Source organism: Notechis scutatus, chromosome 3, assembly GCF_049901735.1.
Source record: "Notechis scutatus isolate UNSWTSFEM ecotype Mainland chromosome 3, rNotScu1.2, whole genome shotgun sequence".
NCBI lineage: Eukaryota > Metazoa > Chordata > Lepidosauria > Squamata > Elapidae > Notechis > Notechis scutatus.
In genome coordinates, this window is record NC_142011.1 from 80,460,299 (window position 1) to 80,488,298 (window position 28,000).

Below are 28,000 nucleotides of genomic sequence, written 5' to 3' on the forward strand. Positions count from 1 at the left end.
AACTCCCAAAACAAAACAAAAAAGCAGACTACCCATAACAATAAGGAAACTTCAATCCAAAAAGAGATCACTCATGGAAAACAAATCTGGTCACGTTGCCAATTTCAAAAGCCGATACAAAAATTTATGCCACCAGATAAAGACCGAATGCATCAATTATCACATTAAACAAGAGGAAAACCTTCTAAGCACCAATTCCACCCGTGCTTTTTACAATTTTGTAAACAACAAACTAAAAGACTCAAGGTCTATCCCACCCTTGATAGGACCTGATGGTAAAGACTGCAACGACGACACCACTAAAGCCAACATCTTTAACACATTCTTCAGCTCAGTATTTGTAAACAGCAATGGATCATGCCCAGTATTTCCTAGCCGTACCACAGATAACAACAATGATCTAATACATATCGATTTTACAGAAGTCAATGTTGAAAAAGCACTACGCAATCTAAAACCATCTCTATCTATTGGACCGGATGGAATATGTGCCTACTTCTTAAGAAAGCTATCCACTGCCATAGCCAAACCTCTAAGCATAATCTTTGAAAAATCTTTCAGGACCAGCTCCTTGCCTAACCTATGGTCACAAGCCACAGTCATCCCCATCTTCAAAAAGGGAGACCCAAGCCTAGTTGAAAATTACAGGCCAATCTCCTTATGCTGCGTCACCTGTAAAGTCATGGAATCAATTATTAACCAATCCATCATCCTCCACTTAGAGACAAACAACCTACTCTCCAATAAACAATTTGGTTTCAGAAAAACTATCCTGTAATCTGCAACTCTTACACTGCAAAAACATATGGACGACACAACTCGACCAGGGCAAAGCAATTGACGCAATCTACATAGACTTCTGTAAAGCCTTTGATTCAGTGGTACACGACAAACTACTCCTAAAAATAAAATCCTATGGTATCTCTGGACAACTGAATAACTGGATAGAAGCATTCCTGGCAAACAGACAACAAATGGTCAAAATTGGGAGCGTCCTATCAAATTCTGTACCTGTCAATAGTGGTGTCCCCCAAGGCAGTGTTCTAGGACCAACTCTCTTCATACTCTACATAAATGACCTCTGTGATCATATTAAGAGCAATTGCGTTCTCTTCGCTGATGATGTAAAGCTGTTCAATACCACAGACAATACTGCTACCCTACAAAAAGATCTTGACTGTGTATCAGAATGGTCAAACAAATGGCAACTTCAAATCTCAACAAATAAATGCTCTGTCTTACATATTGGCAAAAAAAATCAGAAAATAAAATACAAGCTGAATAGTCAAGATCTTGTTGATGACCCAAGCTCTGTCAAGGACCTTGGAATACTCACCTCTAATGATCTAAGTGCTAGAGCCCACTGCAACTACATAGCCAAAAAGGCATTAAGAGCTGTTAACCTAATCCTACGTAGCTTTTTCTCTGGTAATATCACACTACTAACCAGAGCATACAAAACATTTGCTAGACCAATACTCGAATACAGTTCATCAGTCTGGAACCCACATTACGTATCTGATATTAGCACAATTGAGAAAGTCCAGAAATATTTCACAAGAAGAGTTCTCCACTCCTCTACTCGTTGTAGAATACCTTATGCCACCAGACTTGAAATTCTAGAACTAGAAAACCTTGAATTACGCCGTCTTCGGTCTGATTTAAGCATGGTATATAAAATCATACATTGCAATGTCCTACCTGTCAATGAATACTTCAGCTTCAACCATAACAACACAAGAGCACACAATAGATACAAACTCAAAGTTAACCGCACCAAACTTGATTGCAGGAAATACGACTTCAGCAATAGAGTGGTCAATGTCTGGAATGCTCTACCCGACTCTGTAGTTTCTTCCCCAAACCCCAAAAACTTTAACCGTAGACTGTCTACTATTGACCTCACCCCTTTCCTAAGAGGTCTGTAGGGGCGTGCATAAGCGCACCAACGTGCCTACCGTCCTTGTCCTATTGTTTCTCTTATTCTTCTTTTTATTTTTCTTATATGTACCCATTTAATGTATTCACAACTATGTATACACTTATTATCTTGTAAACAACTGGCAAATCAAATAAATAAATAAATAAAATAAATAAATATGCTCCCTTTTGTGTAAAAAAAGATGAACAAAGGATGTGTTCCATATTAACTCTACGACACTCTGCTGGTACATGAATTAAAATTAGTTTCATGTTTATTTTTAACTGTCAGCTTAACACAAAAATGGAAAATGCTTAAAATATAACTTAATGGCCCTGACACAAGAACGGAAAGAAATATTCTATTGGAACAAGAATTTTAAGACATGATCTGTATCTACCAAGTGTTCTGATGTCTTCTTTGGAATGGTTAATTCAAACAAATTTGTGGTAAAAAAAGCTACTTAATAGCTTGATGCAAGTAATATTTCCTAAACACCCTGCAAGAACATGAAACTTGGTACATTTTTCAAAAGAAAAGATGGTGGCTCAATGGAAAGACACGTATCTTTATTCAATCCTTGCCACCTCCAACTAGGGCCGAGCAAGATTTTCATTTGTCATAGCTATTCGGTCTCTCCTTCCTAAATGAAAAAAAAAGATGGAACTCTAGGAATTTGCTTATGAGCCCAGTGAGATCTTGTAGCCCACCCAATGAGTGCAGATTTAGATATCATTTCACATCTCTGTACTAAATTTTCACATCAATAAAAAGCAACAGACGCATTCTATGCATTAGCCAAGAAATTCAAGGAAACACTGGCTGTACTTTTAACAATGATTAACTTGGAAGATTCAGCTTAACTATCTTAATAAGATTATTAAACCGTGTTGACAAGTACAGGGGGGTTTCTTTGCTCAACTTTATGTTGTGTGTCAGTTTAGGCCTTTCCTGGTTAGGGAGGCTCTCCGCTTGGTCTTTTCCCTTTTCGACTGTTGCAACGTGGTCTACGTGGGACTACCCTTGAAAAATACCCAGAAGGTATCGAATGTGGCCATGTAAACAATCTTGTATGCCCCAAGGATGGAGTATGTTACACCTCCGTTGTGTAAGTTGCACTGAGGGCCGGTCTGCTTCTGGGTCCAATTCAAGGTATTGGTTATGACTTTTAAAGCCTTACATGGCATGGGAATAGGCTACCTGCAGGATGGTCTTCACCCCACTGCATCAACCTGCTCAGGCAGGGGTGGTATGTTCCAAACCCCATCAGTCTAATTAGCAGGATCCAGGAAGAGAATGCAATTGCCCCTCCCTTTGAAACATTCTCTCTCCAGAGGCACAATAGTCTCTTGGACTTTTAAAAATGTCTAAAAACCTGGCTCTGCTATCTTGTTTGGTGCCCACACAAAGGAGCACCTGGCCTTGGGGCTGATTAGTACCTGGAAGGTCAGCCTCCCACCTTTTAATTAATTTTTAATATTAAATTTAAACATCTTTGGCTCTTATATACAGTTTTTACATTTTAATATTTTACTTGTTACACATTTTATTTCTACATAGTTGCCTAGTGACTCTCTGTGAGGGTGATGGGCAATTTCTAAATTTTGATAAATAAACAAATAAAATAAAAATATTTGGATACTCACTAAAAAGTGTATTTTAGGATTGCAGTTAGGTTTGTTTGAATTTCTCTTCATCTCTCTTAATGAGCTTTATGAATTTGTTAGGGATCTGACCCCAAATACCCTTGGTTTAATTCAATATCCAGGCAAGATCAATGCAAGGAAGAAACACATTATAATATTACATGATGAATTAAGTAGATTGTTTGTAAGTCCTTGTTCTTATTTGCTCCAAATTACGGAATAATTCCAACCAGCCCATGTGTGAGGAGGGGATATTTAATCCTTTCCTTTCAGGCGCTTCCTTTTCAAAATTTCACTTTCCATCTTTTATAATGATCAGAGCCAGAAAAAAAAAATGTAGACAATTCTCAATGGATTCTTAGAAGTAAGGGCATATAATTCAGCACATAGAGAAACATGCAGAGAAAAGGTTTTCTGCAATTGTCCAATATTGTTGAGAATAAGAAGTCTGGGTTTTGGAAGAAAAAGAATAGATAGCAAATAGTAGGAAGTGAAGTTTCAGTGTTCTACAAATTTCTACTTTTGTAGATATCGATTGATAACACCTGCAGTGATAACCTTAGAATAAATTGGAAAATTGATGTGAATTAGCTTATTTAAAAATAAAATATACTTCGTTTGTTCTATACAATCGGTTTGATCTTTTTAAGTTCTTATGGAAATCTAATGAGTTTAAAAAGTTTAAGACAAATTAAAGTAATACTGAAATAAAAAGAATAGTCAGCCTTAAGCTAGCTAATACGCTTACAGTACACACATCTAACTTTTTTATATTAAAAAAAAGTCTACTTACATTTTCCAGTCTTTTGGATAGCTCTTTCTTTTCTTTTTTCTTTTCTCTTAATTCATTTTCTAGATCCAATATTTTCAACTGAAAAGATTGCTCCTTAGAATTGATTTTTCCTAGTTCCTCTGTTAACTGTAAGAATTAAACATTTTAAGTTTCACTTGAATTACATAGCTTTTCAACTTCAACAGTAAACTATTTTATGTTTCTGTGAGTGGTCACCAACATGCTTGTCTGTTATAGAAATCCATATTTTAATAGAAAAACCACGTAGAAAAAATATATTGAAATTATATAGTTACGATTTTTTTTACATTAACTTTCAAGTATAGTATGAATATTTTCAAAAAACAACCTGTCATTTTCAAATAATCACTCAAATGGAAATGATAGTATTTTTCTAATTTTGTCTGCCAACTTCTTGGCTCAAACTAAAATATCAAATTTTACTTTTGTTAAAGCTACATCTATCTTTGAAACCAAGTATTGGCTGAACCCTTTTCCACTTAGAGAAACTAATTGACCATTTTTTTCCTAGTGAGGAAGGTTATGATCCAGAAGAAAGTTTTGGTTCAATCCTTGCTATTAGTTATATTATGGGGGGGGGACTCCCTTTGTGGATCCCTTTTAAACAATTTGATTTTTTTAACCCAATGAGTAATTTTATCTTATGTCCTTTGACATTTTTTTATGTTCTATTTGTTTATCAGGATGGGTTTTTTTTTTCAAAAGGAGGATTTAAAATTTATTTTTCTCCATGCTGTTCTTTTTTCATGGATTAAGTAAATTTTAAGGAGATTTTCAGTATGTTTCATCCCAAACTGTAAGAGTTATAGAACCTGGGGGTGGGGTTAAAAGAGAGATCAGCCTAGAATCCCTACATCGTTACAAACAGATTAAATCCAACACCCTTTGAATTCTGTGGACCCTAATCTAACTCCAAGCAGATGCTGTTAGTTGAGAAGATTCTAAACTGTTAAGTATCAAATAAACCAGTAATAAATCAGTTTAAATCAACCTTCAGGTGTGGACCTGGTCTTCCTCACCTGAATAAACTATCTAATACATTATATAAGAACATGCATGGAGATCAAATCAAAAGAAAATCGAAAGAATTTATCTAACATGGAAAGGATAGATACAGACAGACAGACAGAGGCATGTCTTAGACTTACTAAAGATTAGGCACACTGCCATTTCTTTTAGTTGTCTAAACATCAATGTGAGTAAGAACCATTAGGTTACAGATAAACCGAGCAATTTATTTCAAGCATAATTCTATTTCATGCATCTTTTACACTCCATCTTTACATTTCACTATAATGTTAATAGGTAAAGAATTTAAAATTGAATGTGTCTTTACACATTCCTGAATGCATTTTCATTTCACAAAAAGCACATTACTAAACATATTTATATATTTTAAAATCCATTTTGCTCCATTTTTAAAAACCAAATTTCATAGTAGCGGAAAATCCAAAAGATACTTATGTTACAATATGCGATTAGTTTAGAGGAACAATTAGGATAGGTTTTGATCTAGGACCTTTGAACAGGAAGGCAGAAAGGAAATTAAAAAAGAAATTATTTCACAATATAACAATTGTTCTGTATATATAAGTCTCCTTTAAAATATATATCATTCACCCCAAATTTTAAACTGATTGGGAAGCATTATATATGTGATCTTTGCAGTTATGCATATAATCCTCAACTTACAACAGTTTGTTTGTTTGTTTATTTAATTTATATTGCCGCCTATTCGCCCATGGCGACTCAAGGCGGCTTACACAATGTAATGACCATTCAAACTTACAATGGCACTAAAAAAAGTAACTTATGACTGTTTTTCACTTTACGATCACTGTAGTATCCCCATGGTTATGTGATAAAAATTCAGACGCTTGGCAACTGACTCATACTTATGATGGTTGCAGTGTCCCGGGGTCATGTGATCCCCTTTTGTGACCTTCTGACAAGCAAAGTCAATAGGAAAGCCAGGTTCACTTAACAACCACGTTACTAACTTAACACCTGAAGTGATTCACTTAACAACTGTGGCAAGAAAGGTCGTAATATGGGACAAAACTCACAAGTGTCTCACTTAGCAACAGAAATTTTGGCTCAATTGTGATTGTAAGTTGAGAACTATCTGTATAGAGACATGTCGTTCTTAATTTTATTAACAAAACATTCATCCGTCAATATTAATTTTACCTGTTTCCTTCCATCTTCCAAAGCAGCTTCTAGCTGTCTTGCTAAAGCATCATATTCTGTAAGTTTCTGTTTAAACTGCAATTCGGTTTTCTGAAGGCTGTCTTCTTGATTCACCAACTGATTTTCCAGTTCTTTGTTTTGCAATTCAATTTCTTCTAGCTTTCTTTTAAGTCAAATATATATATAAGCATAAGAATACCACACAGAGAAATAAGTAGGAATAAGTAGCCTTGAAGAAAAGCAAACATCACACTTACCTTTTAACTTCCTCATATTTTAGCTGAATGTTGTAATTTTCCTCCTCCAAAGAAAGTTGTTTCAAAAATTCATCGCTATGATTTATCTGTTTAAAAAAGGGGGAGAATTGTTCGCATATCCAACAAAGCTATATAGAAATGAACTGCTGTGAAACTAGCTGTAATATTGGCAGATAAACCCACTGTAAATACAAATTAGTTGGACTGTACTTTGCAAGAGTAATATACAAAAATCCAAGATTGTGGAAGATCCAGTTCAGGGAGAATCACAATGGCAATAGCACTTAGACTTCTATACTGCTTCACAGTGCTTAACAGCCCTTTCTGAGCAGTTTAGAGTTAGCATATTGCTCCCAACAATTGGGCTTCTCATTTTATCGACCTCAAAAGATGGAAAGGTAAGCCAGTCAGATTTGAACTGCTGGAAATCACCAGAATTAGTCTGCAATACTGCATTCTAACCACTGCGTCCCCACAGCTATTTTCAAGAACTGCTTTCCCATCAGCCCTACACACAAGAAGGTATGGACATCAAGATCAATTCATTAGATCCTGCTTTGGTTCTTCTCACCTTCTGAATTAAACTTAACAATGACAGGAAATGGACTCATTTTCTATTATGTCAGCAAGTGTTCAGCTGAGTCCATCTTCTTTGGGATGGTTAAGCAGACATATTTACATTGTCCTAGTTTTAAAATATATATGATTGTGCTTTTGTGATGCCATTTTTTCACTGCACTGCTGTGTGATACTCACACTCCAATGCTTTATTTACTATGCCAATTAGTTTTGCGACGTTAGTCATTTTGATGTAAGAGCGCATTTGCTGGAAAGGGACTTACAAACATGCTAAATAAACAAACAAACAAAACATCCCTTTTGAATTTTAAAAGTTTTATGTATTGCTATGAAGCATGCAACCATGCATTTGGAAACATGTTTGTTTGGATAGTGACTTATTGAAACAAGCTTCAATAGAGAGATAAAGTTAATTTCAGCAAAACTGAGGTTTGGTAATCACTGTATGTTGGGACATTTTCAGACAGCTGTTGAAAATTAGGGCTCCTGAATTAGGTATGTGGATGGAAGCATTGCTTGCACTGAAACTCTCAGCATTACTCACTTCACAGGGTTTTTGTTGGGGAGAAATAGAACGGGGAAGAAGTATTAAATATGCCTGCCACCTTTATAAAGGTGGGATAATAATAAAATAAGAAATACATTATTCTTCCACTGTATTATAACAATTTTTTTATTTGCTATCTCTCATGTTTATCCAAAGAATTCTCAAAATAGATAGCAATTATTTTATATAACCCTATGCCTCCTTTGCACCCCTGTGCAGCCTCTTGACCCCGGCCCTTCCCAATCCACACCCCCATTCCTCCCCAATCACATTTTAAGTCTTCACCATTTAGCAAGAGAAAATTTCAGTTCCAATTGCCATTATAAGTTCAGGACTATCTGTATGTGTCGTATTTATCGGGCGTATAACACACACTTTTTCCCCCTGAAAATAGGGGGCAATGATGTATGCGTGTTATACGCCGATATAATGTTAAGAAGCCTTCGGTGAATGCTGCTGGGATCGGGGATCAAGGACACAAATGAAAGAAGGGGAGGGAGGAAGCAACCGAAGCCTGTCCTTCTCTCTGGGTCAGCTCAGTCGCTCTCTCGCTCCTCCACTAGCACAGGAAGAAACTGCTTCAAAAAGCCGGGGGGGCTTTTCCTGTCGCCGCAGCTTCCTGGGGGGCGCCTGCTCCCACCCCCACCTCGCCCGCTCGCAGTGCTCTGAGTTCTGCCTGCCTGCCTGCACTTCGTTAATGGTTGAATCGGAACAGCTTCGCTGAGTAAAAGAGGCGAATAGTTATTATTCTCAGCCGAAGCTGCTCCCAAACAACCAGAAACTAAGGCAGGCAGGCAGGCAGGCAGAATGGGACACTGTGGATTGAAAGCGCAGCGGTCGGGTGGTGGGAGGGGGTGAAACGGGCACTTCGGAATAGCTGCGGCGACAGGAAAAGCCCCCGCTTCTTTGAAGCAGTTTCTTCCTTGGATGGTGGAGCAGCGAGAGAGCGAAGCCTCCTTCTCTTCTCTCCCCCGGTCCTTGCAAAAATTTTCTGCTTGAAACCGGTCCTGGTACAAAAAGGTTGGGGACCACTGATTTACCTTATAAGTGGTAATAATATTAATAAAAAAAAGTTCTGAGCTACCCTTATTTTGCTTCAAAGTTTTTATTTAGAAATTTAATTTTTTTTCCTGAAATTTCCCTCTTAAAATGAAGATGCGTGTTATACGCCTGTGCGTGTTATACGCCGATAAATACGGTAATATTTTTAAATGCCTAGTGGAATGCAATGTATTTGTTCAATTGTTACTACTGAAACGACACTCATTTGTGTCCCAACTACCTTTCCTACCCAGGAGCAACTAATTTCTGAATAATACTGGTCAAGTAGGTGTTCTATACAATTGGGCCCATTTCATGCCCAAATCCCCACTTTCAAATGAATTGTATAGAACACCTACTTTAAAAACAACAGAAAAGAATAATTTGGAACATTAATTCCTTGAAAAACTGGAGTTAGCTTTAAGAAAAGAAACTCCCTCATTTTTTAAAAAAAGTTGATGATAGTCAATGTTCAGGATGAGAGCCGGGTTGCCAGTTTTTTAAAAAAATATTTTTCGGTGCTGGTTTAAATATCAAGCAGGAAAGTTTTATTCTCGAAGCACCTGAGCCTGCAGCTCCCTAATGGCTTTGGATTTTTCTACGCAGCTCTTTTGGCAGGAGAGAAGACTTCCCTGATCCTTCTGCAGTTTCTCTTCAGCTGCTTTCTGTAAGCCACGGGCATATTCTACCTCCTTCTGGTGAGCCTCCGTTTGGCTCTTCATCTGCGTAATGGCATCGGGAGTGGAGGGAAAAAACAGAGTTCAGTCACTTTGTTCACCTTCCTACAGTCAAACCATATACCAAAGAATGGAACACATAGAATATATTATAGATTGGAACCACATACCGCATCCCTTTCTAAATCTCTGCCTTCTGTTATAGTTCTGCTGTCATGCATGATCTTTTCATATCTTGTTCTCATTTCTTCAGCTTTCACTTCTAATTTTGCCACCTAAGACAACATTTTATTTATTTTATATTTATATTTATTTATTTATATATATATACACACACACACAACATTATTTGACTAGACTTTGGATCATGTCAGTCAGTGGTGAACCTAGCATACTTGACAATGACACCCAAAGCAGATCATTCTTTAGCATCTCCTTACTTTGTTGTTAAAAGTCTAACAGTGGTTAAAAAATCAGACTAGAATACAGGAGGTTGTGAGTTCTAGCCTCGCTGTAGCCATTGGGCTAGTCACTTCTCAACCCTAGGAAGAAGGAACTGGCAAGCTATTTCCAAAAAAAGTGATGTTTGAGAACTTCCACGAGAAGAACAGTGAAATAATTATTTCTCCAAAGAAGTGGAAATGGCAACACAGCAAAGAACAATAAGCATGGTTCAACTGAACTGTTCTGGACTTTGTCTGGAGATTGTCCACTTGTGCTCTGGATGGCTGTTGTTAACCACCAAGAGACGAGGGAAGCCATCAAAAGCTCTCAACAGGGATGGGTTCATCTAATCTCACTTTTTAAACTCTTTGGATTTATAATTATTTTAAACTTTAAAAAAAAATTCCATACGAGTTTAAAAAACCACCTGGTGTGTAAATTAACTTACAGCTGAAAGAATTTTAAAAATAAATGGCAAAAGCTAAGTAAGAATTTAACTGAAGAAACTGTTAAAAAAATTAAAGGAACAGACAAAATTAGATTAAGACTTTTGCTAAGAAGTTTGAAAAACTGAGGAAACAAAATAATATCTATGTGGAAATATAATTTTTTAATTTATTAGGAATGAAATAACTGGCTGAATTTGAAAATTAAAAAAAAGCATAGAAACCCAGACTTTGTGATTATAAAAATGGAACACTAGAGTAAGGTTCCAGGGAAGAAAAATGCAATTTACAATATGACAGACAAAGGCATGACACTAGAGACATTTCAGAGGATTTTGAAGAACTGGGACAGAAACTTATAGCTAAACTGACGGCAATGAACTTCCAAATGCATTATTTGGAAAATATTCTAAAGACAAAATGAAAATTATGAAAGAAAGCAAGGTGCATATGTAGTCACCCATTTATTTTGCTCAGCTGGTGTTAAAAAAAGAGAGAACAATGACTTCATATTGTGTTATCACTTCCTATACATGAAACACAGAACTCTTGTGCCATTTTCAATTTTTTCCTGTTGCAATGCAGCCAACTTGAAAGATTTTGATGTGTATTGAGATTGCTTTGTTTTGATTTCAAAATGAAGTGTGTTTTTTATGTGATGCATAGCTCCAATAGATGTAAGGCTCTAAACCAGAATCCCCTAAAGTGATTCCCAAAGGTTACTGTTGTTGTTGTTGTTGTTGTTATTTGTAGCACTATTTATTTTATTTTATTTATTTTGTCAAGCGATTATAACAGGTATAGGTATAAACATAGTTACGAAATACGTGAAATGGATGCATATAAGAAAAATAAAAAGAAACAATAGGACAGGGACGGTAGGCACGTTGGTGCGCTTATGCACGCCCCCTACAGATCTCTTAGGAAAGGGGTGAGGTCAATAGTAGACAGTCTAAGGTTAAAGTTTTTGGGGTTTGGGGAAGAAACCACAGAGTCAATACATGTTTTGGGATTGTTGAACAATCTGAAACTTTATGGACTGAAAAATCCTGCTCTAAACTGAGGCAGAATTTCTAGAATAATAGGAAAATCATACATTCAATTCATATTATGTATAAGGAGAAAATATTTTCCAAATTAGGCTCATGGAAAACTTACCTCAATTTTATACTGTTCAACCAGTTCTTCTTGCTGATGCACTTGTTTATGTAAATTTTCAAGTTCAGCTTCTTCAGTAATAAAATTTGCTTCCAAATCAGCTAGGGATGCCTACAATTGAGCATAACTTGTATAAGCACTGGTCGTGAAAAATATAATGGCTGAAAAAAACATCTGGGCTTTTTAAATAAAGGTTAGATAACATTCCGTATTATAAGCTGAACTTTAGATTTACTTCTGAATAAGTCCCCTATTGGACTGAAAATCTTTCTTAATATACATTTTGAGAACTAGAATGAACTTTGAAAGCTTTTCATCCAAAATGAAGACCTTCACAGAAGGATTAGGCGGGGTGGGAAACCCTCTCTATTTCCATTACTGTATTTGCAGCAAATCAAGACAGTCCTCTAAAGTTAAAGACAAATTATTTAGGGAAGCAACCCCTGGAATTTCACTGAGGAAGTTGGGCTGTGTAATGTTTAAGTATAAATAAAAGTTTAGATAACTTACCTTTAGCCTTGAATTTTCGGTAGAAATCTTTTTATTTTCAGAAGCAACAAAATTAATCTTTTGGATAATCTTGTTCACTGACTTTCTTTCATCCTCTTCTATTCTGCTTAGATCCATTACAAGGTCTGTGGTTTGCCTTTCAAGTTTGAAATACAAGTCTTTAGCAATTAATATGTGTAATAGTATGCTGTAATACTATTTAATTATAAACGCATTGTAATAATTATAATTGGTTTAAATATAATCTCCATTAGCAATTTTTTAGATGTTTAGATGTATATATTTTTATACAGAAAACTGTGTTTCAATAAATAAAATCTACTTATTCTAACGGATGACATGAAAAGAAAAACATAATAAAATTAATTGATTGGGAATTTAAGACTTATTCAAGAGTAGCAATGTCTTATCTTATGGCCATCTACTTTGTGGTACATTGTGCTATATTTCTCTAATGTACGTACAAAAGCAGTCAACTTAATAAAAACTGCAGTAGCACCCAGTTTGTATGGCTCCAAAACACTGCATTATAAATCTGCACTAGAAATGAGGTATATGGTTTTATCTATGCTATTCCTAGTAATTAAACAGAATAATTATGACATATTCCACCATTTATCACACTCAGTAAGTTCCATACATCTCACAATCCACTTACTGCAACAGCTGGAATTTTTTATAGACCCCAGAAACTGAAGTTCTCCTTGATGTACACAATATAGTAGACCCATGACTGACTATGGTGGGAAAAAAGGTGTCTGGCAATATATTTTCTACTAACAAGTTTAACAAGGTTTGTGCTTCAGCTGACTTCATCGGTGTTTGCAGTTTGATGGAAAAATAACTAATCCCTAACAGGAGAATTAACTCACTGCACTTAGTATAGGGATGTCAAACTCACGTTGTCATGGCTTTGCTAAATCGGGCATGGGCGTGCCAGCACGTGACACATACAGTCCGTGGGCCAGAAGTTTGACAGCCATGACTTAGTAGCTTTCCTCTCTGCAATTAAGATGAAGTGGAAATGCTCTTCTCTACTCCAGCATTGAAATGCATATAAATTACTTTCCGTGAAGCAGTCGAATGATGGAATGATGTGGCAAACACCCTATTATACTGGCTACAGAAGAAATGCTGCAAAGAAGCAGCTAAAAAGAAGAAAATTATTCTGTCTCTCTTTACCAGCTTCTTTCAATATTGGCCATGGTCAAAGAGAAACTTGTTCTTTCAACAGCCACTATGGAAACCAAGTCATCTAACAGAAGAAACATTCAACCTATTCTTCCTCTAAAGGCCTGTTCATTTGTCTAGTCACCAATGTTGACCAAATGAGTATTTATATCCTAAATGGATTTCTTGCAAATGAACCACAGTAGGAATAAATCTACCATAACAGAAGCAGGGCAGCAGCTAACTAATCATAAAGCTTTTGTATCCTCTTCTCAGGCAGTGTAATTGTTGCCCCACTAAAAAGTCTAACATAGACATTTTCCAAACTAGTTCACTGCTTAGGAAAAATGACCACAACTCAATGACCCACAGTAAGTCTGTTTTATTTCTAAAAACCATTGAAGCCACAGGAAAATGGCTGAAATCCAAAAATCTCTCTATTGTAAAGTTGGGGGTTGTTGTTTATTTAGTTCTTTTTATTCTGTTGATTCCTAACAAACGTCCAAGTAAAATATCCTAAGAAGAATGGAAATTATAAACATGACATACGTTACATGAAAAATGAAAACAGGCTATGTTATACCCTTTAAAAAAGAGAATTATTTAGCCACAGGCATTTACTTACTTTTTTAGAGTTTCAACCTGGACTTCTAACTTGATTTTTTCCTCTATTATGATCTCGTGATGACTTTTCCAGATATTAGAAGCTGAAAATACCTCAGACAACTGGATTTCCTGGAGATAATACAAAATTTGGACTTTGTGTTTATAAGGACCCCTTTTTCAAATTCCATAAGCTTAGGAGAAATTGTTCTTCAAAGCAGTTTTTGAAGGTATTGCAGTAGAACACAGTGTAACATTTGAAACCTCATCATAAATACATCACTTAAAAAGTAAAAAACCAACCTGTAAAACACTAAGTGTAAACTGTAAAATAACCTAAGAACATCACAGTGGAATTTTCCAAAATACTAGGAATGTTTTTCATCAATGTATTGTTTTGTTCAGAAATGTATTTTTTTTAAGGAAAGACAAAGAAATGACCACAACCTTTAATTGTTATCCCAGATAATTTCTTCTTCATTATCCACCATGTTTTACAGGCATGAATAAGAGAAGTTTACTCAGAAATGTTTCTATTTCAACTGCCTGGGATGTCTGATTGGCAAATGCTAATGAGATTGCTATAAACAAGAAACCCAATAAGATCATTATTGGAATTGTAGGTTTTTTTAAAAAACTGATTGGAACCTGGAAAGCATTTTGCATTAGAACTGCACTTCACCAGTTGCCACAGGTAACTGAAAGTTCCACTTAAAGGAATAAATAGGCTGAAAAAGAAGCAATGCTTTATTCTCCTTTTTTGCCTTGTCTAGAGTCAAATTGAGCAGACTATTGGGAAAATCCTGCTCTTTGGGTAAAGGGCAGAAATCCACGTATTACTAGTAGTACAAAGCTCCTAGTTCCTTATCTTCCAGGATAGAAACTTTAGAAATGCTTATTTACAAGTTTGCAGTAGAATATGGTACTGCTAGCAACAAACACACACAAACACACCTAATCTAAACAACAAAAAGGAAAGCTTATTGTTAAAACACACACACATACTATAGCTACAATATTCACCTATCACTGATGTTACCTAGTTTGATTTAAAAAAAAAGCTTAGAGAGCATCAAGGACCCCTCATTTCAGCCCTGAGCTAAAAATATTCTCCTTTTATCTGTACAACTTTCCATTGGATAGCTTTATAAACAGTGCACAACATTCAACTATGTCAACTAAATAAAAAACAAAACAACTTAAAGCCGTAGATGGAAGAAACAAAAACAAGCACTTTGAATCTTGTGCCAGTGTAAACACCTCTTTGCTATTCATTAAAAAGTGCCTGAAAAAAGTGGCATTAATATATGTGAGTTATATTAAAGATGTTTTATTAAACATAGTTAATTAAAGCAGCAGCCACCTTCTTTCTGCCTCCCGTGGAAGCATGTCAAAATTAATTTGCCTACAGAATCTGAAAATTTTCCAAATCTTTTTCAAAATGTGCAAGTCTTATAAAATAGGGAAGCCAAAGGCAGCATGCACAAGAAGGCAATCCTTAACAACAGAAATTTTGGGCTCAATTGTGGTCATAAGTCAAAGACTACCTGTAAGTCATCCCAATACCCTTATATGTATTTCATCATAAAATAATGTAAATATGCATGCGTGTATATGAAGTTGAATTTCTAAGTATTAAATCACTAGCTAATGATTAGTTTGCTTTCAGGAAGGTGTCAGCAATATTTTTTAACCAACAGGCACGTCTGGAATTTTGAAGGAGTGTTGAGGGCACTCTCATAAAGCAGCTACTATGGAGCTATCAGCAGTCCTATCACCCTTCTATCCACTCACCTTGCCTTCTACAATTACTAACCTTTTCCTTAATTTTTGAAAAGAGGTTTTCAACAACCACTTTCATGTTTTCAGCTCTTTGTTTCTGAACAACAACTGCTCTTTTCAGGGCATTCCTCCGTTCCACTTTTCTTTTCTTTTCAGCCAAAATGTTCTGCTTATATTCACCAACTTGTCTCTTCCATTCAGCAATATTCTTCTCCATCGTCTGCAACAAATTTTTTTAAAGGTGTTCTGAGTACAGGAAAATTAATGTGAATGTTGACTAGATGAAGGAATTGACATATAATCTATCTTAACCAGAGTCTAAATATATTTGTCTTTTTATTTTTTTCTAAATATCCTCCCTTTATTATCTTTATAAATAACTCAAGATGATGAGCATATTTAACACTCCTTCCTTCTATTTTCCCCACTAGAACACTGTGAGCTGAGTTGAGCTGAGAGAGTGACTAAATGTGAATAAGTTCCATTACTGGATCAAGGCTACTGAAAATGTACCACATACGATAAAGTATTTTGAATATCTAGATGACATAAGTACTGAAAATCTGAACACTAATGGAGGCTGACTCATGCATAAATCGTCAACTCTATATTCAACGATAAACAGCAAGCCTGAGAAAGGTAGGAAATATTCTGCTACTGCTTTCTGGAAGAATATTATTTGTCTTGTACACAATCGTCACCCCATTTATTAAAAGTGTAAATCCTATGCACATCTATTCAGAAATAAACTTTTTTTTGCATTCAAAGGGGATTACTTTGTATTGTTATATGGATCTATACTCTAGCTTTAATTTATTGATAACCCTATAAACAAGGATAATAGGTTTTTGAATCCAGTACTGGAAGGGAGTCATTCTGATCAGATCAAATCAGTCTGGTTTATGTTCTTTGTGGATCATAAAGGCAGCTCAAAGTACTGAAAACATGGATATTTGATCCAGATTATAAAATTAAACTGGGCACGGGAAAGAAAAGAAGGTTGGACAAATGTGAATAGGTCCAGTGTAATATGCCACACTGGTATAGTCATACTGGCAGTGAATGAAAGCAGGGGACCAAAGGAAGAGAAGCCACTAGTAAGATGACAGTGGAGGGGAAAGGAGGAGAGTAGAGGCTGCAAATTTCATTTCTGCTGAACCTTGCCTAACTGGAACAATACAGCAGAAATTCCACAATGTTTATGCTTATTTTGGGTTCAAAAAAACCTCCACCCTAGTCGAGAAGACTTTTTACAAGTTTGTCTATCATAGAATCCACTAGGTAACCATGTAGTCATATACTTCAATTAAAGTAGTGTCTATTTGCAGAGGACAACAACATTGTCTTTAAAAAGGCAATGTACAAGTGCAATCATTATATACAACAGCTTCAAGTAACAAATTCAGATGAGGAGTGCAAAAATGTTATTTTAATTGGATCAGACAATCTAAAGAAGTTGCTTGGGAAAATGTTTTAAGCTACTATTCCAATATAAACTTTCCAGTCCCACACTTCCATTTTTGTAGCCACCAAGTCAGGTTAGAGAAGGTCTGTGTAAGCTGAAGCCTGCCAAGTCAAATGCAGCCCATCTGCAATGTATGATGACCTTCCAAAAATGCAAAGAAAAAGTTTTTGCATCTGCTTGGAAATATATGGAAGAAAATTGTGAATTATTCACATATTAAAACACAAGGTTAGTTGGGCATAAATGGGTATCCCAATTACCCAGTTTACTGACAAATGTCAGTAAGAAACGATCTATATCACTGTTCTTCCTGTTACCGCTAGATGTCACCATTACTTCTCTGTAATTTTGACAAAAAATTAGGCATAAAACAACTTTATGGCTAGAATGTTCACATTATTTACAACATCTGTCAATTGTGGTTACATTAAGAGTATAATCTTTTACAATGTAAATTAAAAATAAACAATGAGGTTATTTTCTATTTTTCTAAAAAAAAAGCCTAAATGTAAATACATGGAAAAAATACAAATTTAAATATAATTTTTAAATGAAATATGTCAAAAATCATAAAGAAATCAAGTTTTCAGAATTTCTTCCATTTAGTCATGGGAAAGATTCTAATATTTTCCCCAGAAAATTCATTTAAATCCCTGGTTTGTAATCTAAACTTGGCTACTAGCCTTCATAAGCTATGACATTTAGGTATTTTCTGGCTCCAAGATAAATAGGCTTTTTCAAATCACTGATGGAATGAAAAGGTCTATTAGCAGAGACTAGATTATTTTTTGTGACTGCCAAATAGGCAAGTATTTTTTAAAGAAAGCAGCCCATTCATCTGTATTTTGCATAAAAGTTTACATAACTGAAGTTTAATAACTATAACTATTTATTTATTTTATTTATTTATTTGATTTGCCAATTGTTTACAAGATAATAAGTATAAATGTATACATAGTTGTGAATACATGAAATGGTTACATATAAGAAAAATAAAAGAATAGGAGAAACAATAGGACAGGGACGGTAGGCACGTTGGTGCGCTTATGCACGCCCCCTACTTTCTCAAGTCAGAGATGCTCACCTATTTATTAAGTAAACAAAAATTATAAAAAACTAACCTGAAATTTTGCTCTTAGTTGATTATTTTCTTCCTCTTTTTTCTCTACCTGAGACTGTAGATGAATTTGTACTGTTTGTATTGCTTCAGAATGGCGGTATGTTTTTTGTACATTAGCCTAAAATATAAAAGAAATGCCCCAATAAATTCCAAGAAGCTGTATAAAAGCAAATTTTAGGTTTTTTTTCCAAGTACTGAATTAATAACAGCTGCATGATCAGTGCGAAATATGCTGAAGTTTTAATTCAATGTGTATGTGCTCACTATCCCTGTACTAATCCAGTTTAAATGCTTATATTACATGCAGAATTATATGAATAATGAAGCAAGTGTTCCAATTATTTGAAACCAGAGATATATTAATTTTCAAACTATTTTTTAAAAGACAAAAAATTATAAGTTTTTAAAAATATAGAAATAACAGGCAAATATAGAAAAATATATAACAAATTAAAAAATCATACGATTAATATATTTTAATACATCATTAATATCTTATATTATGAGAGTTAATATCCATTCAAGCATATCTCTATTAAACTTTAAAGGTATTTGGTAGACAGAAATGGAGTTATTAAAAAGAGTGATTATGGATGATTAAACAATGCCTAAATCCTGTAAATTATATGTAGATTATATGGTATGAAAAATCAATATATATATAAAGTCACACTCCAAATTTTATGTACAAAACTATAGTCTAAAAATGGTTTCCTGATAGAATTGAATTCAACATCAGATTTACTTTTTTAACATGAAGTTGTTCCAGATAATTTAGGCAGTCTTCCACAGAGCGGGTGAAACATCTTTTTCAACAAAAAATCCTTGCAGCCATTAATTAATTAATTAATTAATTAATTAATTAATTAATGTGTGTGTGTGTGTGTATATATATATATATATCTCAGTATATTCTGAATGAATCTGTGAGTTAATGAAATAAATAAAATATCCCAGGAAGAAACAGGATTATAATGTATTGTTGAGGTTTACCATGTGGCCAACATATCTAGAAACAGGGTGAATTCTTTTCTAAATTACTATTTTCTTAAATGCCCTACTTTTTCCATCAATAAATGGCTTCATACTTTTTACAGTGTCTTATGGTTGAAAGGTTTCAACCCTCATCTTCCATGATGCATTGCTGGAATTTTTCTTTCAGAAGGAAAAAAAAAAAAAGCACAGGGAAAAGTACAAAGCTCAGGAAAAGAAAAATAGTAATTAAAAAGGAAAGAAGCCTTCCTTGTTTTGAGCCATTTATTTGCAAGAGAGGAGTCATATCTGTTAGCAAGTATAGTGTTTATGATAGAGATGGCTAGAAAATGCATTAGGGATCATGGTAAACTTTGATTTTACTGAAGAGGAATTTTTGCTTCTATGATGTAGTCAGTTAACCACTTCACAAACTGATGTGCAGTTTCTGAAATGAACAAAAGTACTAGATGTAACATAATGTGGAAAATTCCAGAAATTGTTGATACCCCAGTCAGATAAACCCAATTTTTATTTTTATGATTTTAGTCCATTTTTACTTCCAACTGTATTCTTAAAGCAGCTAATAATCATTTATGAAAATAAATGCAGGAGCAGAGAAATAAAGTCTTTTTTAAACTTTAAAACATCACAGGAAATGTTAGTAAAAATGTAGAGTACAAGAAAAAATACATCAATTGTTTATAAGCATTAAATCAGCATAAATCCTTACTTGATAAATTTTAAATAAATAATGGATAGATAATAAAATACGGGCGGGGAAGGCCCGGGGGGGGGGGGGGGGGGGGGGGGGGGGGGGGGGGGGGGGGGGGGGGGGGGGGGGGGGGGGGGGGGGGGGGGGGGGGGGGGGGGGGGGGGGGGGGGGGGGGGGGGGGGGGAGGGGGGGGGGGGGGGGGGGGGGGGGGGGGGGGGGGGGGGGGGGGGGGGGGGGGGGGGGGGGGGGGGGGGGGGGGGGGGGGGGGGGGGGGGGGGGGGGGGGGGGGGGGGGGGGGGGGGGGGGGGGGGGGGGCAGTATATGTATTCAAAGATAACTCTTGGGTCTCCATACAGCTGGAAATTCAATTCAGTATAGTTTATTTCCAGATATGAGATTGAAATTTAAAACTGGCAAATACATCCTGAAGCCAAAAGATTCCAAAAGCAATGGGATTATCATATAACCAGGCACATCTTCTTATAGGAATACAAACATTTTTTAAAAATGCCTTGAAGATACATGTTAACTTACTTTTTCTTGCTGAAGCTGAACTGAAAGATCTAAAATATGCTTCTCTTTTTGAATCACTTCATTTCTGAGGCTCTTCAGACACAAGGAGAAAAAAGATCCAATATCAGGAAAAGTTTATGAGATTGTTATTTTTCGATGAATTCTACCCTTACTAGTAGGTATAATGTCTAGGGATCATTCGCATACCAAGTAGCCAACATTTTTTTCTTAAGTGTGCTTGATTCTCCCCTCCCAAGTATTGAAAATGGGCCAGTTTAGTGTAGTGGTTTAGGCACCAGACTAGAGACCAGGAGACCAGGCATGAAGCTAGCTGAGTGTCCTTGGGCCAGCCACACTTTCTCAGTCCTAGAAGGGAGGCTATGGCAAGCCACTTCTGAAAACCCTTGCAAAAAACTGAACCCTGCAGTGATTTGCCCAGGCAGTTGCCAATAGTCAAAACTGATTCAAAAACATGCACGTGCGTTCTGTTCATGTATTTTTGCTAACTAATTTACAACTATATGTAACACAGAGTTTGTAGAAGGAGAGTAATGTTAGTCTGTGGTGACAGAAAATCAGGAGTTTGGTGCTGATTAGCCAATTTAATTTTAAAAAATGACCTTTGCATCTGGTATATTGAGCTACAACTCATGCCTTTTAATAACATTGACTACTTGGAAAAAATACTATCAGAAGTAACAATCAAATCATAAAGTTTTTATCCTTTTTTTTCTTCTCTTAGCAGCTGCTGAGTATATCTTCAATGGAGATGTTACCTTTGATGAGAGGAAGATGTACCAGAAAAAAGAACTTACTTCAATATCCATTTTACTTTCTGATAAACTCTGATCCAAATCTTTTGTCTCTTTACTGACAATCTAAAAATAAGAGAAATTGAATCAAATTGTTTAATTGTCATTTAAAAACCCATACAACATAGTTTGATATGGCTCCTGAAATATCAAATTCTTCATCTTCCTAAAAGAGTAGGGAACATGCAATCCTTCAGATGCTCTGGACATTACAATTCCCAGCATAGCCAGTGATAAAGAACGCTGGATGTTGCAGTTTTGCTATATCTGGAAAGTGAATGATTACCCATTTCTAGTAAATATATAAATATGTGCTATATTTATACATAATTTAGAGAACAAAGAACAAAGCAAAACTTACTCCCATTACCAAATGCTAAATACAGCTACAAAACTCATAAAAACAAAAAATGTCTCAGTCACCCAGGTCACTGTTGTCCCAAAGGTGCTTTTTCAAGGAAAAACAAAGTCCAGTTACCTTTTGAAAAAGCACCTTTGGGACAACTACCAAAAATCTAACCTCTGTTAATAAGTTCTTTTGCATTCATTTTTGCTTATTCAGGCAATAAAGGATAACTTATTTATGAACTCTGCATTTGTATTTTTCTTTGAGAGATTGGAGAAGCACACAATATTTAAAAGCAAAAATCTAATGCATGACACAATAAACTACTTATTTTGTCTACAAATAGCTGTTTTGCTAGAAGACGAATAGCCAGCGGGGGAAAAAAATCTTTGCTGAGGGGCCTAGTGTGAATAGATTTATTTCAAGAAAGCAAATATTTCTGCTTAATGTTCTGGATCATCTGGATGAGCCATCTGACAGATCTGCTGGGATGGAATTTTTATTTAAAAATCGATCTAATAAGTCATTCCTAAGTTACTCTGTCATCGAGGGGCTTTTTCAGATATGCAAAGCAACAGAAATTTTAGGGACAGAGTACTAAACCTAAAAACATTACTCTGATAGACAGGTACAGAAAACTTTGTATCTATGTTACATTTTTCTGTGAATGCACAATTTCCCTTTGAAATCCTAAAGAAAAAGTTACAAATGTTTAATTCTTTTAATTCATGCTATACTTGTTCACAATAATTTACATCATTCTAACTTCTTTTTCCTTGCTTGACCTTAATAGCCAGCTTAACAATTCCTTCATTTTTTGGATAGCTTCTAACTCATTTATCAGTAAGTCCTCTTGCATAGAAATTGTTATTTCATCAGAAGCAGAAATACAACAAGCCTTTAAAAATGGTTAAATGGATCTCCAAATTTTTTAATGTCAGTTTTACTCTTAACATTATTTTAAAACAATTTTAAAACATCTTGAAATACAGGTAATTACAGGTAATATTATTCAAATATAAGAACAGCTTCCTACAATGCATATGACTACTAGAGCATCAAAAAAAACTTTAGCAAAATTAATCTTCAAATCAGATATGAACTGATAATCTGAAGCAATGTCAATAATGTTCAATATTTGTACTGACTTATCAGAAATTAATGAATCATAAACTTATCCAAATATTTTTAAACCCAACCCAAGCTTCTTCTTTTTTTGCAGTCTCTTGTGTTGAACTGAACACTGAAAGTTCTCTTGCCTTTCTAAATTTAGTCAGAGGATAGTAGACAAAGGGGGAAAAATCCATTTCCATGATCGCAATTCTCTTCATAATTCTTATGATCTGTAATTCACCTGATTTAGTAGTGTTTATAGATAACTATCTGAACTTACTTTTGTAATTCTAACAAGACTTTCTTTAAACGATGGCAAAAACATTTCTGCTGACTTAACTGCCAGCTCTGCCTCATGAAGCATTTCCTGAAAAGCAACTTTATCTTTCATAGCATCTTCCCATGGCCTAATCATAAAAACAATGCAAACAGAAACGCATACTGTATTATAAAATATATAAAAACTGTTTATCCAACCCTTTATTTATATTAAAACATTGCTCATACATACTTAACCATGATTTATTGACTATATTGCAGCATATTAGATGGCAAGACAGGAGGAAAGCATTGAGGAAGAGCTAAAAGTGATCAGGTTACAGAGTAAAGACTGACAAACTTGAAGAAGCAGGCCAGGAAATGACTGGGGAGCATACTTTATTCTTCTCCAGACACCCTCCTTGACCGCATGAATATATAAGCATTTTGCAGTCTTGGTAAAAACTACTGTTTATAAGACCTGTCACTAGATTCATACAGAACACAAAGCTACAAGCGAATTGCAGTGATGTCTGAAACCAAAGTGTGTATGATTACTTAATTCTTTGGACTGTCACATAATCTTTTTTATTTAAAAATATAAAGAGACTGTTTAAGTTATTCCAAGCATTTTAATTCTAAGCACTAAATAATTTAATTAGGTAATTTCACTAGGTAGTCTTTTACAAATCTTCCAACCATGATGGATATCTAGAAAATAGGAATAAATTAGTGGGATTCTTGATTCTCTCTGAATTAATATTCTTCTTTAAGACTTTTCATTATCAGATAGTATCACAATGCTCTGATGATGAGAGCTTTAATAACATGCATGCAACTTTCATTTTGTTATTTTCTATGTGATGTCATACAGGATGAAGTTGTATAATCTATGAAGAGCAGTGCTCTTAGGCTGCCTGTACTTTCTGAAATGAAAGCATTTGTTTATTTCTTTGTATCCTGCCTTTATAAATTACTCAAGGTGACGGACGTGCTTAATATTTCTTCCTCCTCCTATTTCCTATTTTTACCACAACAACCCTGTGTGGTGAGTTGGCTTGAAACAGAGTGGCTGGCCTGAAGTCACTCTGCCAGCTTTCATGCCTAAGGCACCGTAAGGCAGGGCTAAAATTCACAGGCTCCTGACTTCTAGCCAGGCATCTTAACTACTACAACAGGGGTGTTAAATTCGTGGCCCGTGGGCCGGATGTGTCACACACTGGCCACGTCCATGCCTGGTTTAGCAAAGAAGAAAAAGTTGAGATACATCACATGACAACGCCGTGACAACACAAGTTTGACACACCTGGTTTACAGTAATATTTATTTGAGCTTATTTGAAGGACTGCTTCTTCTATACATCCCAACAAGTCCATCAGAAGGGACGTACTACAGGTTCTATCCACTAGATGTCACCTGATAGGACCAAGGAAGAGGGTCTCAAGGCCTCTGAGCGGAGGGCGCACCACCGCCCCATCTCGCCCGTCCCGTCAGGGAGGTGAAGCATGAGCGCGCATGCTAGGCAGGGGTGGGATTCAAATTTTTAACAACCGGTTCTGTGGGCATGGCTTAGGTGGTGGGCGTGGCTTGGTGGTCATGTGACTGGTGGACATGGCTTGGTGGTCATGTTATTGGGTGGGTATGGCCAACTCAACATCACTCACATCGAGGCATGCATCTCCTTGCCTGGCTCTCATGACTGTGGGGATGGTGCAACAGTCGTAAGTGTGAAAAATGATCATAAGTCACTTTTTTCAGTGCCATTGTAACTCTGAATGGTCACTCCACACAAAGTACCAGCAAAGAAGGAGAAAAAAACTCCAGAGACGTTCCTAAGACAGGAAGTCTAGTCCTGCCAAGAATGTAATAAGGGTTAACGGAGAGGCAGTTTCTGCAAGCAATACCAGAATGTTTCCTTCCTGCCTTCCTGACAGGATTAGGCCAGTAATTTCTTCTAACAACCGGTTCTCCGAACTGCTTAGAATGTTAACAACCGGTTCTAGCGAATAGGTGCGAACTGGTAGAATCCCACCCCTGATGCTAGGACCTGAAAGATGGTGAACTATGCCTGGGCAGGGCGAAGTCAGAGGAAACTCTGGTGGAGGTCCGTAGTGGTCCTGACATGCAAATTGGTCATCCAACCTGGGTATAGGGGCGAAAGACTAATTGAACCATCTAGTAGTCTTTTGTGCTGCTGCACCTGCCCTATGGAATATCATTCCCCCCACAAGATGGGCCCACCCCCGAGAGCCTGCTGGAAGGATCTGAAGATACAGCTATTTCATCTGGTCTGGGAATCAAATAACGATGTGGAGCCCATAAAAGAACTGCACTGTTATTGAATCAATTGTGCTCTCCTAGTGACTGTGACTATGTTTTAATTGTTCCAACTGATTTAATGTTTTGTCATATTTATACAGCTATAAGGGAATGATTTTTTTTGTCAAAATGAGTTTTAAGATCTAACAGCATTCACCAATAGTCTGTTTTAAAATTCAAAGGTATTATTTATATTGTTGTAAATATATGTACATTTTACTGCTTTCAAGACAACTCTGGAGAAAAAAAAATACCTACAGGATTTTCTAAAGCTTTGGGTCAACTTTTAATCCAGCTTTCCACAATCTATATGTGGGCAGGTATTCTTGGGTGTGATAATAATAATGATAAAAACCAAATGCATTCTAAAGACAAATATCTGAGTTATAGGATATGCCCTAAAACCCCTTTTACCACCAATCTCAAAGCATACCATTTTGTTTCACTTGTGCTCAGACTTTCTTCCAAGGTGCTATTCTGGGGTTTCTCCTTAAGGGACGGCAATAGTTCTTTCATCCTGTTCCAATGTTTATTCATAAACCTGTTGTTTGAGATCCAGTTTTCCTTCAGCGATTCAACCTCTTCACTTTCTGCGGGCTTATAAAATATTGATTTTACTTCACTCTTTATTTTTTTTCTATCCCCACACCCGATTTCCTAAAGCAAATTTGCATCAAAATTATGAGAGCCTGAGATGCTGATACTTCCTTCTCTTCCTCCTGACACAACTTATTATTAACTAATAATGTTTAACCGAAATCAATATTTAATAAAAGTATTTAACCAAGATCAGCAAATCACTAAAGACGTATAGATTTTCTGAACCTTTTACCTTAAGTCATAATAGTAGACTAGTTGTAAAATTGCTATAGCTACAAACTATATTATTATTATTATTATTATTATTATTATTATTATTATTATTATTATTATTATTATCAAGATTCTGTATTTTCTATGTCTGTATTGATAGGATAAAAGGAAGGAAATATGCATCTTCTATATCCTACTGGATTTTAATAAAATAAATAAACAAATCTTCACTTAGAAGACTGATGTCAGTCCTTCAAGGTAAGCCAGATAGGAAACACAACTAGATGAGCTAAATCTACTTTATTATAAGGCTACATTAGCAAAATTTTACAAGCCTGAAGATACAAACCTCCTTGGGATCACTTTTAGCTGTCTGATTAGTTAGGTCAGGTTCTTTCTAAGCTACTTTCTCTGACCATTAAGTAACTGCAAGCTCCTTCCTCTTGTCTGGTAGTCCTGTAGGTGGCATTTCTTGTTCTTGTCCCCCAATATCATCCACAGATTATATTACACACTTCTGTCCTTATCTTTGACAGTATTAATTCAGTTTTTCTGCAATTGCCATATCCTTTTTGATTCTCTTTTTACTTTTTTGTAATCTAGTGGCATCGGCTTCAAATACATCTTTTAAAAAATCTTCATTATACCTAGTTTTTCTTTTTGCCATATTGTCCTTGTTGAGTCTTTGTTTATTTCTTTTTGAATGGGTTTCATTACTTAGAAGCCTGACAGTCCCATAATTAACTTATAGTTTTGGAATTCTTTATTATCACATTAACATTCCCCCCTCCCCTTTTTTCCTTTCTTATGATACACTTTCCATTTTTAGAAGGTATCTTAACTGTCAAGCTTCCTAGTGAGTCATGCTGACTTCTTCCTGAACTTTCTGAATTGTCCCAGGAACTGATTAAATAGGTCCCATTTTGTTTATTTTACAGGAACACATCGCTGACAATATTTCCTATTGCTTTTTTTGTCTTTTTTAAAATGTATATGGACAGATCTGTGAAAAAGCAAGTGAGAGACAACGAGGCAGGGTAGAATTTCTATATGATCACAGAATAGTCTTCAGGGCTTCTTAAATATAGTAAAACCCACTTGATTAGTTGGTGCATATGAATTCAGTTCTAATCACATTCATTCGAAACTTTAATTAATATGTTAAGCTTAGGAAATTGCCAATGATGCTCATCCCACTCAAAAATTACAACTATATAGTATTATTAGCTCAGTTTATTATGTCCATTTTAACACACTTGAATGTATGTACAAACTTAGATAAGTTTCTAAATCTCACTGATAAGTTATTTATTACTAGATAAATATACAGTTATACATCTATCAACAGTCTGTAAAAGCTTTCATCAATATAAACATAAAGAAATGCTATTTGTAATACCTAGATAGCTAGTTTCCAAGTGAAAACTGCAATAATAACATTACTTACATGCATATCTGATTTGTCTATTGATTCATTTAATAAATACTTTCCAAGTTGGTTGGATGATTCTGTTCCAAAATGGTCTTTTACAAAGCTTGAATCACATGATTGAATAATGCAACAAAATTTTTCTGCTTCCCCAGAAGCAAGATAGGACATTTCCTAAAATAAATCACATAAGATAAAATTTCTAGATAAATATGCTAGTTAGTTAGTTAACAATGTATAATAATATATAACTATCAAAATGTAGTAGAGTTTTAAATAAAATCCTGTAAAATCAGAAACTCATCCAAGTTAGATGCATCCTGGCACATTTTAAGGAATT

The 28,000-nt window shown here is 35.5% G+C and overlaps 1 protein-coding gene across 8 annotated transcripts in view; it reads right to left on the reverse strand.

The window, feature by feature from the left end:
- The window catches only part of ODF2L (outer dense fiber of sperm tails 2 like), a 36,369-nt gene that overhangs the window by 1,777 nt on the left and 6,592 nt on the right, over positions 1–28,000 (reverse strand). For 2 of the 8 annotated variants that reach the window (XM_087960566.1, XM_087960565.1), the window contains exons 2-16: positions 27,679–27,834; positions 25,852–26,015; positions 23,122–23,248; positions 21,386–21,448; positions 20,592–20,663; positions 18,372–18,488; positions 15,820–16,005; positions 14,026–14,135; positions 12,231–12,366; positions 11,721–11,831; positions 9,843–9,947; positions 9,559–9,717; positions 6,829–6,914; positions 6,572–6,734; positions 4,361–4,486 (exon numbers count right to left, since the gene is read on the reverse strand). In XM_087960566.1, the coding sequence (XP_087816692.1) occupies positions 4,361–4,486; positions 6,572–6,734; positions 6,829–6,914; positions 9,559–9,717; positions 9,843–9,947; positions 11,721–11,831; positions 12,231–12,366; positions 14,026–14,135; positions 15,820–16,005; positions 18,372–18,488; positions 20,592–20,663; positions 21,386–21,448; positions 23,122–23,248; positions 25,852–26,015; positions 27,679–27,831 (1,878 nt within the window). In that variant the 5' untranslated portion in view covers positions 27,832–27,834. Of the gene's footprint in view, positions 1–4,360; positions 4,487–6,571; positions 6,735–6,828; positions 6,915–9,558; positions 9,718–9,842; positions 9,948–11,720; positions 11,832–12,230; positions 12,367–14,025; positions 14,136–15,819; positions 16,006–18,371; positions 18,489–20,591; positions 20,664–21,385; positions 21,449–23,121; positions 23,249–25,851; positions 26,016–27,678; positions 27,835–28,000 lie in introns of those variants that run through there. The other 6 variants (XM_087960568.1, XM_087960567.1, XR_015748628.1 and 3 more) reach the window with 5 other exon arrangements.